This window comes from Nomascus leucogenys, chromosome 4 (assembly GCF_006542625.1).
Source record: "Nomascus leucogenys isolate Asia chromosome 4, Asia_NLE_v1, whole genome shotgun sequence".
Classification (NCBI taxonomy): Eukaryota; Metazoa; Chordata; class Mammalia; order Primates; family Hylobatidae; genus Nomascus; species Nomascus leucogenys.
In genome coordinates this window covers 129,862,070-129,875,629 of record NC_044384.1, presented here as the reverse complement: position 1 = coordinate 129,875,629, position 13,560 = coordinate 129,862,070, and the positions used below count along the sequence as shown (strand labels likewise).

The 13,560-nt window shown below is 38.0% G+C and overlaps 1 protein-coding gene across 5 annotated transcripts in view; it reads right to left on the bottom strand.

Annotated features, from left to right (window-relative positions):
- Nucleotides 1–13,560, bottom strand: part of ZNF385D (zinc finger protein 385D) — a 975,802-nt gene that overhangs the window by 98,750 nt on the left and 863,492 nt on the right. For all 5 annotated transcript variants that reach the window (XM_030812269.1, XM_030812271.1, XM_003256743.3 and 2 more), the window contains one exon: nt 7,254–7,416. In XM_030812269.1, coding sequence (XP_030668129.1) covers nt 7,254–7,416 — 163 coding nt within the window. The remainder of the gene's footprint in view (nt 1–7,253; nt 7,417–13,560) is intronic.

Here is a 13,560-nt window from a genome sequence, read left to right as displayed (position 1 = left end):
TTCCATGTAGTTGAGTGGTTTTGAGTGAGTTTCTTAATCCTGAGTTCTAGTTTGCTTGCACTGTGGTCTGAGAGACAGTTTGTTATAATTTCTGTTCTTTCACATTTGCTGAGGAGAGCTTTACTTCCAACTATGTGGTCAATTTTGGAATAGGTGTGGTGTGGTGCTGAAAAAACTGTATATTCTGTTGATTTGGGGTGGAGAGTTCTGTAGATGTCTATTAGGTCCACTTTGTGCAGAGCTGAGTTCAATTCCTGGATATCCTTGTTAACTTTCTGTCTCCTTGATCTGTCTAAAGTTGACAGTGGGGTGTTAAAATCTCCCATTATTATTGTGTAGGAGTTTAAGTCCCTTTGTAGGTCACTCAGGATTCGCTTTACGAATCTGGGTGCTCCTGTTTTGGGTGCATATATATTTAGGACAGTTAGCTCTTCTTTTTGAATTGATCCCTTTACCATTATGTAATGGCCTTCTTTGTCTCTTTTGATCTTTGTTGGTTTAAAGTCTATTTTATCAGAGACTAGGATTGCAACCCCTGCCTTTTTTTGTTTTCCATTTGCTTGATAGATCTTCCTCCATCCCTTTATTTTGAGTCTATGTGTGTCTCTGCACGTGAGATGGGTTTCCTGAATACAGCACACTGATGGGTCTTGACTCCTTATCCAGTTTGCCAGTCTGTGTCTTTTAATTGGAGCATTTAGCCCATTTACATTTCAAGTTAATATTGTTATGTGTGAATTTGTTCCTATCATTATGATGTTAGTTGGTTATTTTGCTCATTAGTTGATGCAGTTTCTTCCTAGCCTCTATGGTCTTTACAATTTGGCATGTTTTTGCAGTGGCTGGTACTGGTTGTTCCTTTCCATGTTTAGTGCTTCCTTCAGGAGCTGTTTTAGGGCGGGCCTGGTGGTGACAAAATCATTCAGCATTTGCTTGTCTGTAAAGTATTTTATTTCTCCTTCACTTATGAAGCTTAGTTTGGCTGGATATGAAATTCTGGGTTGAAAATTCTTTTCTTTAAGAATGTTGAATATCAGCCCCCACTCTCTTCTGGCTTGTAGAGTTTCTGCCAAGAGATCAGCTGTTAGTCTGATGGGCTTCCCTTTGTGGGTAACCCGACCTTTCTCTCTGGCTGCCCTTAACATTTTTTCCTTCATTTGAACTTTGGTGAATCTGACAATTATGTGTCTTGGAGTTGCTCTTCTCGAGGAGTATCTTTGTGGCATTCTCTGTATTTCCTGAATCTGAATGTTGGCCTGCCTTGCTAGATTGGGGAAGTTCTCCCAGATAATATCTTGCAGAGTGTTTTCCAACTTGGTTCCATTCTCCCCGTCATTTTCAGATACACCAATCAGATGTAGGTTTGGTCTTTTCACATAGTCCCATATTTCTTGGAGGCTTTGTTCATTTCTTTCTTTTCTTTTTTCTCTAAACTTCCCTTCTCACTTCATTTCATTCATTTCATCTTCCATCACTGATACCCTTTCTTCCAGTTGATCGCATCGGCTACCGAGGCTTCTGCAATCTTCGTGTAGTTCTCGAAACTTGGCTTTCAGCTCCATCAGCTCCTTTAAGCCCTTCTCTGCATTGGTTATTCTAGTTATCCATTTATCTAATTTTTTTTTTCAAAGTTTTTAACTTCTTTGCCATTGTTTTGAATTTCCTCCCGTAGCTCAGAGTAGTTTGATCGTCTGAAGCCTTCTTCTCTCAACTTGTCAAAGTCATTCTTTGTCCAGCTTTGTTCCGTTGCTGGTGAGGAACTGCGTTCCTTTGGAGGAGGAGAGGTGCTCTGCTTTTTAGAGTTTCCAGTTTTTCTGCTCTGTTTTTTCCCCATCTTTGTGGTTTTATCTACTTTTGGTCTTTGATGATGGTGATGTGCAAATGGGTTTTTGGTGTGGATGTCCTTTCTGTTTGTTAGTTTTCCTTCTACCAGACAGGACCCTCAGGTGCAGGTCTGTTGGAGTTTGCTAGAGGTCCACTCCAGACCCTGTTTGGCTGGGTGTCAGCAGCAGTGGCTGCCAAACAGCAGATTTTCGTGAGACCGCAAATTCAGCTGTCTGATAGTCCCTCTGGAAGTTTTGTCTCAGAGGAGTACCCAGCCAAGTGAGGTGTCAGTCTGTCCCTACTTGGGGGTGCCTCCCAGTTAGGCTGCTCGGGGGTCAGGGTCCCACTTTAGGAGGCAGTCTGCCTGTTCTCAGATCTCCAGCTGTGTGCTGGGAGAACCACTACTCTCTTCAAAGCTGTCAGACAGGGACATTTAAGTCTGCAGAGGTTCTTGCTGACTTTTTGTTTGTCTGTGCCGTGCCCCCAGAGGTGGAGCCTACAGAGGCAGGCAGGCCTCCTTGAGCTGTGGTGGGCTCCACCCAGTTCGAGATTCCTGGCTGCTTTGTTTACCTAAGCAAGCCTGGGCAATGGCGGGCACCTCTCCCCCAGCCTCGCTGCCGCCTTGCAGTTTGATCTGAGACTGCTGTGCTAGCAATCAGCGAGACTCCGTGGGCATAGGACCCTCTGAGCCAGGTGCGGGACACAATCTCCTGGTGTGCCATTTTCCAAGCCCGTTGGAAAGAGCAGTATTAGGGTGGGACTGACCCGATTTTCCAGGTGCCGTCTGTTACCCCTTTCTTTGACTAGGAAAGGGAACTCCCTGACCCCTTGCGCTTCCCGAGTGAGGCAATGCCTCGCCTTGCTTCTGCTCGTGCACAGTGCGCTGCACCGACTGTCCTGCACCCACTGTTTGGCACTCCCTAGTGAGATGAACCCGGTACCTGAAATGGAAATGCAGAAATCACCCATCTTCTCTGTCGCTAATGCTGAGAGCTGTAGACTGGAGCTGTTCCTATTCAGCCATCTTGGCTCCACCGGTTTTTGTTTTTTATACAGATCGACCTTGTACAGAACTTATTCAGACAATTCTGAATTTATCATTTCACAGAAGAACAAAAAATACAACTTAGTTACACTTGCCTCGTTACTTTGAGTATAATTTTTAAATTTTTGCCATTAATTTTTCTAAATAAAAAACTTGGTATTTAAAAACACTTGCTAGATTAGACAGTTATTCTGGCTATCTTTGGAAATGCTCTATGAAATATTCTGTGATAAATGGTAACCACCCTTATCAACAATTTAGAGTGCTTGATATATTTTTAAAAAATATTACTTTTGCCTGTAAACCTTTATACAAGTAAATTCACCAACCTAACACTCTTCATTAGATCACAACAAGTAAAATTGTTCTTTCACATTAGGAAATGTGTTTTTGCTTTGAGATAGATGAACTAGGCATTCTTTCTACGAATAGTCAGTGGCTCATCACTGAATACGATTTTCTTCTCAGCGCTCTAGCAGACTGGCATAATTAGAGAGAGAAAAAGGCAACACAAAAACCCAAGATCACAAAGTTAGCGAATAGGAACTAACCCCATGGTTTAGATATATGTGTTACCCTAAGGCAGCAGATAAAACCTTATTATTTATACTAATAAATAATATATGACTTGAAAATTTAAGAGGAATTATCAATCAAAATTGTCTTTATATCAATCAAGTAGGTTTACAATGAAAATTTAGTTTTTATTAGTATTCATTCTATCTCTTGTATTTTAGAGAAAACTGCCAAATCATTTTTCTAATTAAAGTCCATACCATTTCTTGCCCTTTTCACTATTCTTGCCCCAACCCTCTCAGGGGTTCTCATTTACCAAAGTATGGCATGTTTAACATTTTTCAAAGGAATTAGTTTGGGTTTTTAAAATGTATATAATTGGATTTTTTTTATATAATTAGATTTTTTTATTAAAATGATTTGATAAATTAGTAAAATGTGATTTCATGTGTCTCTCTTTTATATATGGACAAGCCTACAAATCACAAAACATTCTTGTGCATTACCAGAAAAATTGTATTTTTTTATTAAAAAGTGCATGATCTTTGATTCTAGGGTCTTATCTACCTCTTCTTCTCTTTCTGCCAAGTATTTAACTCTTCTACAAAATTAGCTCAGAGTCCTTTTTCTTTGAGATGAGGTCTCACTTATTTTGCCCAGTCCAGTCTCAAAGTCCCAGATGCAAGGAATTGTTTGTGCCTCAGCCTTCCAAGTAGGTGGGGCTATAGCCACAAGCCACTGTGCCAGGCTCAGACTCATTTTGTTTTCAGAGTTGTACTAATCAGTATGAGGAAGCACACGGTAATAAAAAGAACATGTAATTGCTTTAAGAAAACTCAAATTTGTTAGCCTAGATGCCTCAGGTTTATATTGCAATACAAATAGAATAAGGGTCTACGAAATGGGTGTCTTTTCTCATAGACAGTTTTGTGTAAATTCAGTTTGAAGAGAATTTGGCTCAAAATATCTGATGAGTGTGCTGGAACTCTTAGTCTCTCCACCTATATAACTTGCTTTTTTGTTTGATTTTTTGTTTTGTTTGTTTTTTCCTGATATACATCCTCATGAATTAGGAAAGCAAGGTCTTTCCTAATGTCCATCACTTCCTTCTTTTGGCTTTAGAATATTTGCATCAACTTTACAGACTTTACTATCTCTTCTGCCCTTTTGAAATTTTCTCTAGCTCCAGCTTGGAAGGGTATTTCATCATCTCAACACGATTTCCACTGTTAGGTAAGTTCTGGCATGTTTATGTTGTCTTCAAAAGACAAATCCAAAGTTTGTTACCACTCAACTTCTGAAAGGACTGAGCCTGGAAGACTGCCACTCTTCAAAGTTGTAAAAGAAAATAAAATTTAAGGACCCTCTAAATTTATTATGCCAAGGGGTGGGGTGGGGGTGTTAAGCACTGGAGACTGAGTCACATAACATGTTTGCAATTTCTGCTTCTTTGGGGTTAATTCCCTTCCTCATTTTCTTGTTCTGTAAATGACTAGGAGAGACCAGACACCAGACTGCCTCCCCCTTCCAATTATAATCTACAACAATTATATTTGTTGTAGGTTAACTGCATCCTTTATTGTCCTGTACCTAAGACTAGATAGTGCAAAAGACCCTATGAATATTAAATCCTCAGTATAAAGTGTTAAATATACCTTTCCCAAAAGAATAAGACCACCCCAACCAATGTCAGATTATTGTAACTAAGCATTAAGCCTTATATAGAAAGAGGTGTTGAAATTCTGTTAAACTTCCCTAAACTTTGTCTATAAAAATGATACTCAACTTCTATACTTTGGAATACTGACTTCCATTCTTCAGAATCTGTGTTTTCTGGGCAGCCATTCTCCAACTTTACACTTGGATAAACTCTCTTTAAACTAGATTCTGACCCTTTGGATTATTCTAGGTTGACACATTCTAGTCTCTAAGTTAAGAGATGAAAGTATGTGGTCACAACTCATTTACTTAACAGAGACAACACACTTGGGGGCTTTTTTTTTTTTTTTTTTTGAGATGGAGTCTCACTGTATCGCCCAGGCTGGAGTGCAGTGGCGCAATCTCGGCTCACTGCAAGCTCCGGGGGGCTTTTCTTAACCCAAGTTAGCAGCTCTACCTACCATACATATATATATTTTTAAATGAGGTGCATCGTTAATGAAACACATATTTTCATATTTTAAAAAAGTCAAGATAACCCAAAGATGAATTGTTGATTTAAAAAGTCTAAAAGTACAAAAAATTTGGAGCAAGGAAAAACGTCACTTTAACCCTTTAAATCAAACTCATGTCTTTGTTCTCCTCACCTACTGCCTTCTTTGCATCGAAAGGCTTCAGGATTTTTCTGCACTTCTCTACGCCAGATGCCGCTTTGGTGATCCCCACCTGTGACCTAATATCCAGGAGCAGAAATTACACTTACCTGCTTCATTACCACTCATTCTCTTTCAGCCCTCAAAATAAAGCAGATAGTCTTCGATTATTAGAGAAAAGACCAAAGCTTTCCCTAAAAGGTTTAAATCTAAATTAATAAAATGGCACAATCCAGCTCTTGCTCTGGATAACAAAGAAGTGAATATGACAAGCCTGTCTTTTTTTTCCTCTTTAGTATGTGGTGGCACAAACTTGGCTATATCAAAGAACCAAACCAAAGGAGTGAAATAAGGCTCAGTCATTCAACAGACATTTTACTCAGCATTTATCCCATGCCAGACCAGGTGCCAGCATACAAAGATGAGACATGTATTCAGGCTGAGGGAGGACACAGGGCTCTTAGGGAGGGCAGCATGATGCATCTACAATAATACCTGAAGAAAATACAAAATGCCGCAGGAACTAAGAACATCATTATCCCTTACAGGTTCACTTGCAGCATCCCCAATCCTTGGAAGAGCTGATATGTGTCCATTGTGTAATAAAGATGTTACATTGTGTAATAAGGTTGTTGTAATCTATTCTATTCATTCACTGTTTATTTTCTGTTTTCATCAGTCATATCCAGAAGATCTTCTTTTAGTTAAGACACTACCATTGGTGATGATATGAACGTTTCCTCACCATTGCCATTCATATGGACTGGAAAACAATTGAGATGTAACAGTCTCTGTGTTCTAGAAAGTGATTTATTAGAGGTATATCCATGAATCACAGAGGAATATTTTCTCTGTAGATTTTGAAAACCAGTGGTCTTATATTTAAAATATCAGCTTGGGGAAACCTCACTAGCTTCCCCTATTATGAATAAGCTGGTCGTTGGCAGGAGCTATCCCAACGGGCCATTCAGAGGCCATTATTTCACCGTGAAGACTCTGTTAAAGAGTAATTGGTATCAATAACACTTACCTGTGTTTGCAGAGGGAAGGTTACCCAGCCATAACAAGCCAGTATCACACAGCCACTACTTAAAACAACGCAGTATTTGGAATTTATGAGAATAAAGCCTTTCTGTAATAATGCCCTTATTGGGGCCTTCTCAATTCATTTAGCATACTTTGCTGTGTACTCACAATTAAATTAAATCTGCCATGCAGTTATAAGCTAAGGTGCTGCATACAAGATGCAAATGCTGCACGCTGAAAAGGTTCATTTCTCAAAAAGAGTTACGGGGTACATGGCTTCAAATGCCTTTTATGACTATTCCTCTGAAACAGCCACAGGACTCTTGCAAAATGCAAAATCTGGAATATAATCAGTGATAATCTTGTAGGGGTTTGGAAAAATGAGAGGAAACAAATACCATTATACAGAAAGATGGCTCAAGCATGAATCAATATGGCAGGCACATAAGTAAACAGACATAGGGCTAGACAAGGGAGGGAACCCCCAACGACGACGATGAGGACAACAACAACAAAGATCATTGCTTAACCTGTTTTGTCAGAGCTGGTATTGATGGTATTGGTAGTGATGGAAGTGAAGGTAGTCTTTGCGCTGTCCTTGGCAGTTACAGATTTCTGCTTATTTTTCATGGCTTCCAGTGCTTTGAGCTTCTTGGCATGTTTCGTGCCTTTGTAGTGGGCCGCAGCCTGGCTCTACAAAGGAGAACAAAATGAACCATGCAATCAGGCTCATTTCTAAACTGGCATTCTCTGTATTACTGCAAATACAGACTCCCTTTCAATAACAGGTACCATTGGAGCTAATTCTGGCCATGGCCAGACAGTGGGGTTCTATTTAGAATGATGCTAGAAAGCAATGGGAATCCAGTCGTAAAACCTCAGGATAGAAGGAAGAAATATTCTGTTGTTTATCTTAAGAGAAATGTAGCTGAACACTGACACATAGCAACATTTTCTTTGTGGGAGTAGGGAAAAAGAAATAAGAATTTACACCTGTATCATCTTTGTTCTGCCACAGAAGATGCTGGGCTCCCAAAGATTAACAAGAGCCCTAGAAAAGAGTAGCTTTCACCTTCTTGGCTTAGAAAATGCATTTTCTCTTTCTACAATGTGTCTTATTAATACAGTCCTCAACAGGTGTCTACAAGGAAAGGTTCACACAAAACAGGGGAAGTAAGCACCCTGGAGACTGAGATTGAAGCTTTAGAGTTCAAAAGCAAATGCACTGCTTAAGTGCAAATGGAGCACACAGAAGCCGGGCAATTTCAGATTCTTTCTCCTCACTTCTTACCAAGGGTAGTCTGAGAAGTTCAAGTTATAGTGTCATTTTTTCAGCACATGGATCTTTCATGCCCCAGTCCATTGTCAGGAGGCTCCAGTGTGTTTGGACTACCTAATGGGGCCAATCCAATTCTTTTGCTTGTGCCTTCTGAGATATATATATATATATATATATATAGTTTAGAGCGATATGCATTTTCTCATGTTTTATTTTCTTAAGAGCATTTTTTTTTTTTTTTGGTTGGGGAGCGGTATAGTGAAATACATTAATTCCCGGGCGTGGTGGCTCATGCCTGTAATCCAAGCACTTTGGGAAGCTGAGGTGGGTGGATCATGAGGCCAAGAGATCAAGACTATCCTGGCCAACATGGTGAAACCCCATCTCTACTAAAAATACAAAAACTAGTTGGGTGTGGTGGCACACACCTGTAGTCCCAGCTACTCGGGAGGCTGAGGCAGGAGAATCGCTTGAACCCAGGAGGCAGAGGTTACAGTGAGCCGAGATCATGCCACTGCACTCCAGCCTGGCGACAGAGCGAGACTCCATCTCAAAAAAAAAAAAAAAAGAAATACATACAGATAGAAAATCATATTTAAATAAATGTATGTTTATTAATGTTTATTTCTTGGGGGAGAAAAGACTTTGTAGTTGGTGGGTAGGGTAAGGGTGACCAGGAAGATTCTTAACTTAGGTTTTCGAGGTCATAACCTTTCCAAATGTCCCCCACAAAAGGATATCTCAGTAGAGGATTACGCCTATTAGATTATCCATAAGTTCCCATTGCTTATTTAAACTAAGTATTTCACTTTGCCAAAAAATAATAATCACATTGTCCTCTTCGTTACAGAAACTGTGATAATAACTAGGGTGTTGCAATATAATATGTTTTAACAAATAATTAAATAGTCCACATCTTCATTTGCATCATTCTAGCAAGATATCCTCAAAGGACTAGGTACCCTTATTGAAAGAACACTGGACAAATCCAAAGACAAAATCCAAAGGAAATTATATATTAGAAACAGTTTGAACAGAGAGCACACTCATGCATCAGTTACAAGTTTTCCAACAACACATAACATCAAAAGACATAGTGTGAGCCAAAATATGAAGTTAAGACATGCTATAGTTAATTGAGGAACCAGCGATAGATTGGATTAAGTTGATTCTACATGGAGAATGCCACTTTGAGGACAAAATTTTGTCTTTTTTTTCCCTGCCTAATTCTCGTTTTTAGTATATCAAGTCCTTTGGCCATAACTTTTGAGAACGATATGCTATATTCAATTAAAATCACAGCATAGTTGGTCATCTTCTTTAGGCATCTGGCTATATCATTTCCCTCAAAGCAGAGTTTCTCTTCTCTTAGCAAGTAACCCTTTCCTTGGTGATGCAAGTGAATGTTTAATAGATAATATATATTAAAAGATGTGGGGTGAGACTAATTGTGCTATCTCCACTTATGCCTCCAAAATAGATATTTCGTAGGTTCCTAACAAATCTAACATTCTCAGTGGCATTTAAAATTAAACAACACTTTGTTTTAACATACCATAGGACCAGGTGATTGTCACTATTTTTGAAATTAAGAAACTTACTACAAAAGAAGCCCACAAGTAAGAAAGTCTTACGCCAAAAACAAAAACAAAAACAAACCAAAACAAACCCAAATACCAAACAAACAAAAACCTCTCTGCACAGGCACAACTAAACCAATTCCCTCTAACAAGTGAAACAGCTCAGGGAGTTGTGGGAAGAACAGGGTGACAAAATGACCAGAAGTTGATAGGCTCCCAACAGAGACACTTAATATCTTAAAATGCAAAATAAGACAAAATGAAATGCATGCACACTCGTTTATTGAATGACAGTACCAAAACACCTTGATAATAATTATGTTAATTATAAATTATCTGATTTAAAGGCAAATAAGCCTTCCCCAAATTAAAAATAAGTAAATAAACTATATGAAGTTCCAAGGCGTTATAGATAAACCATGACATGCAGAATTTAGGAGAAATTGAGTATAGTGGGGTGATGGTTGCAGAGGACATCAATATCAATATGACTGTAATTGTGCAGGGTATATGTGTTGGGGTGGAAGTGGGCATACAAGTTGGAAGGCTAACATAGACAGATAACCCTTCTAGATATTTTAAATTTTCTTTATCATTGACTTTTATGTGATGTTTATATTGGACTGTTCCTAGATTATGCTAGCATAATTTTTTCTAATTTATCTATAGTGACGCCATAACTCTAGATCTACCTTGATTCAGGTATGCTGTGTAACAGTGTATTTCCAATGTGAAGTTAGAAAACCCAGCTAGTCTCCTTACCCCTTTAGGCCACTTGATAGATGCAGATAGACACACAGATTGAGGTAGATAGATGATTCATTCATATTTTATCTTTCTGTGACTGTAAACAAAGCTGCAGCCTAAGAAAGAATTTTACTGAGAGATTTTTTAAAGCACCAGTTGGCCTGGGATGTCTCTTTGGGCCTCCTCTGCTTTTCTTTTGAGCAGAGAAGTGTAGGACAGCTACACCACATACTAGCATAACAAATTCCCTTTGAGATTGTGTCCTATTGTTTATCAGCAATTTTCTGAGGCAAGTCATTCCCAGACACCTGGGAATTCTCAATAGACATGCAAATAATTATTTTTCACAGATATGACTTCTAAGTTAAATAAGTAACTGTACTAATTCATTGTACCATATTTCAGAATTTTGTATTTTAAAACTAAAGCAGAATCGGTGATCGTAGTACATACGGACATGAGCAAAACAATAAGATTTGAGCTTTAACAACTCATTTTTATTAAATTAAATTAAGTTTAGCCTAAAGCTACCTTTCTACCTATCTTAAATTTACCCTAAAAGTTTCTGCATACATAGTAAACCGTAACCTAACCTGATGTGTAAACAGACTGTTACTTTCTGTATAACAAGTAGCAGAATCTAAACCAGTCACAGCAACTGAACTTAAGTCAACCACAGGCAGCCAACTGTTCAAACCAAATTCAAATAGGACAAACAGGGAGTTTTAACCAATCAGGCTGTGTACCTCATTTCTGCTTGCTGTATGTCACTTTCTTTTTTGTGTCTATAAATGTTATTCAGGCACATGAGAGCCCTGGAGTCTTATTAAATCTTTCCTGGTTCTAGAGGCTGTCAAATTCTTGTATTGTTCTTTGCTCAATTAAACTCTGCTAAATTTAATTTTTCTATAGTTTTTCTTTTAACACTTTAAATAATAAGTGGAATATTAGCACATTGTGTTATAAAAACCACTATGCCCATCTTGAAATAGCACATGACACCATTAAATCTAATATGTGTCATCCCAGAGGCAAGTGCTGACATTAAAGATATGCACACATGCATTCCTATAGAACAGAGCGCCATTTTAGATGTAATCACCACATTTTAGTCATCAGTAGCCAGCCACTTTTCGATTTTCAAATTTTATCTTCAATATTTCAGAATGGTTTCTAGTTGAAATGCAACTGAAGTTTCAGTAGATAAAAATAAGTCTTAATTAGCTAACATTTGAGAGAGAGGTTTTGTCATTTTGAAACATGAACATGCACATTTATCTTATTTGGCTAAGTAAGAAACTTCTCTATAAATAGTTATTGCCCTATAAAATTCACTGAGAAGTTACTTTTTAGTATTTCTTTTATTCCATTAGCACTAATACCTTGTATACTTTTTACATCTCTTTTACAAAACATGTCTTATGCTTTTTAAGAACTCAGACATTTATTATAAGTATATATATCCAGTAACCATAACCAATTAACTTTCATGAACACAAATAATTTCAAAAAGAACAAGGTGGCCTTTTTAGTTTGTGATGTTATGTAATTTTATCATATATTAAATTTGAATTAAAATAAAATAAACTTTATCACATTGATGGAATTCAGGACATGCCACCCCAAAATATGACTGGAATGAAACTGCCTTTGCAAAGATTACGAAAGCAAGAGAAATTTAGCACAACTGACTCCATCTTGCTTATAACCTCATAGGTGGGCCATCTTAGCTCATTCCTGGGCGTGGGCCAAGCTAACCATGGGAGAAATTTAATATATAGTTTAACATTGAAGCAAGGATAATAGTCCCTTCCTAAAATTGATCCCCGCCTTGTTCAGTGCTGAAACCACCTTTGTAAGACCTATAAAAGGCCACAAGATTAGGATTATGGAAGGGACCCAAATCCTGCTAAAATGTAGGCTTAGTTACTATAATCCTTTACTGCATAGGAGTCATGTGGCCAGAGGTCACAAGATTTGTGACTTCCCCAATCGCTCCCATAGATAACATCATTATTGTAGAAACTAAACTTGGTCTTTTGAGATGCTTTTCAGACTTTTTCATTCTGACAACTGAGGAACCCCACCAAAACTCATGACTCATGATTCCACAGGTCCTGTGGTCCCCCCACCCAGAGGAGGGCTCATTACATTTTCCACACCCCTATGATTGCATCCCCAACTAAACAATAGCAACCATTCTCTAGTCCCCTGCCCACCAAATTGTCCTTGAAAAACACTAACCTCAGAGCCTTTAGAGAGACTGATTTGAGTGATAACTTAAGCTTTCCCACATGTCCAGCCTTATGTTAATTAAACTCTTTCTTTACTGCAATACCATGGTGTGAGTGAACTGGTTTTCTGTGTGCAGTGGGCAGGAAGAACCCAAAAAGATAATTACAATAGGAGACCAGACTATTCCACTGCAAATATGGTATAAAGCCAATTTTGAGCTGATTATTTTCAGAAATAGCAGACAAAAGAGAATTTCTCAGAACAGAGAAGTTATCCTTTTTTTAAATGAGAAATTTACATCTATATGTCTCCCTCCCAGTACCAGGAAGATAAGGATGACTCTAAATCACTAGAGACTCTGATCAGTGGAGAAGGCATGAATTTAAATCTGCATAACACATATTACTCTTGTTTATAGTACTCCTCCTGGCCACCTCCCCATAACCGGGCCTTTCTGTATATACTTTTTTCCTTGTTTCAGCAAAAGATTGTATTCAAGCCTGAAGTCAAAGTCATCTCTTCGAGTCTACTCTTGGGGTTTACTAATTTCTCTGGGTCATCGTGCATGCATACCTGAGGTATACATCTTAGTAAACTTTTGTTTGTTTTTTCTCCTGTTAATCTGTCTTTTGTTGTAAGGGTGTGTCCCAGCTAGGAATTATGAAGGATAGAGGAATGATTTTTTTCTTCCCCTGCAATATTAAAATGTAACACCAGAAAAGAAAAAACGAGTGGTTATTAGAGATGTCACCATCCTCCTTGGGGGAAGAAGAGAACATTTCAGCCAACTGAAATTATTTTTCCTTTTTTTGTTTTTTAAAAAAAACTAATTTATTAAATTTTAGCTTAGATTATGTCAGAGATAAAAATTATCAGATAAAATATAATATCCTAAAATCTTAAATGATTACAGGAAAAAAGGTTTAAATTTTTATCTTTTTTTAATGTTGATAATATGTATTACTGTTTTATGATCCTAAATGTCTCAAAATGGAG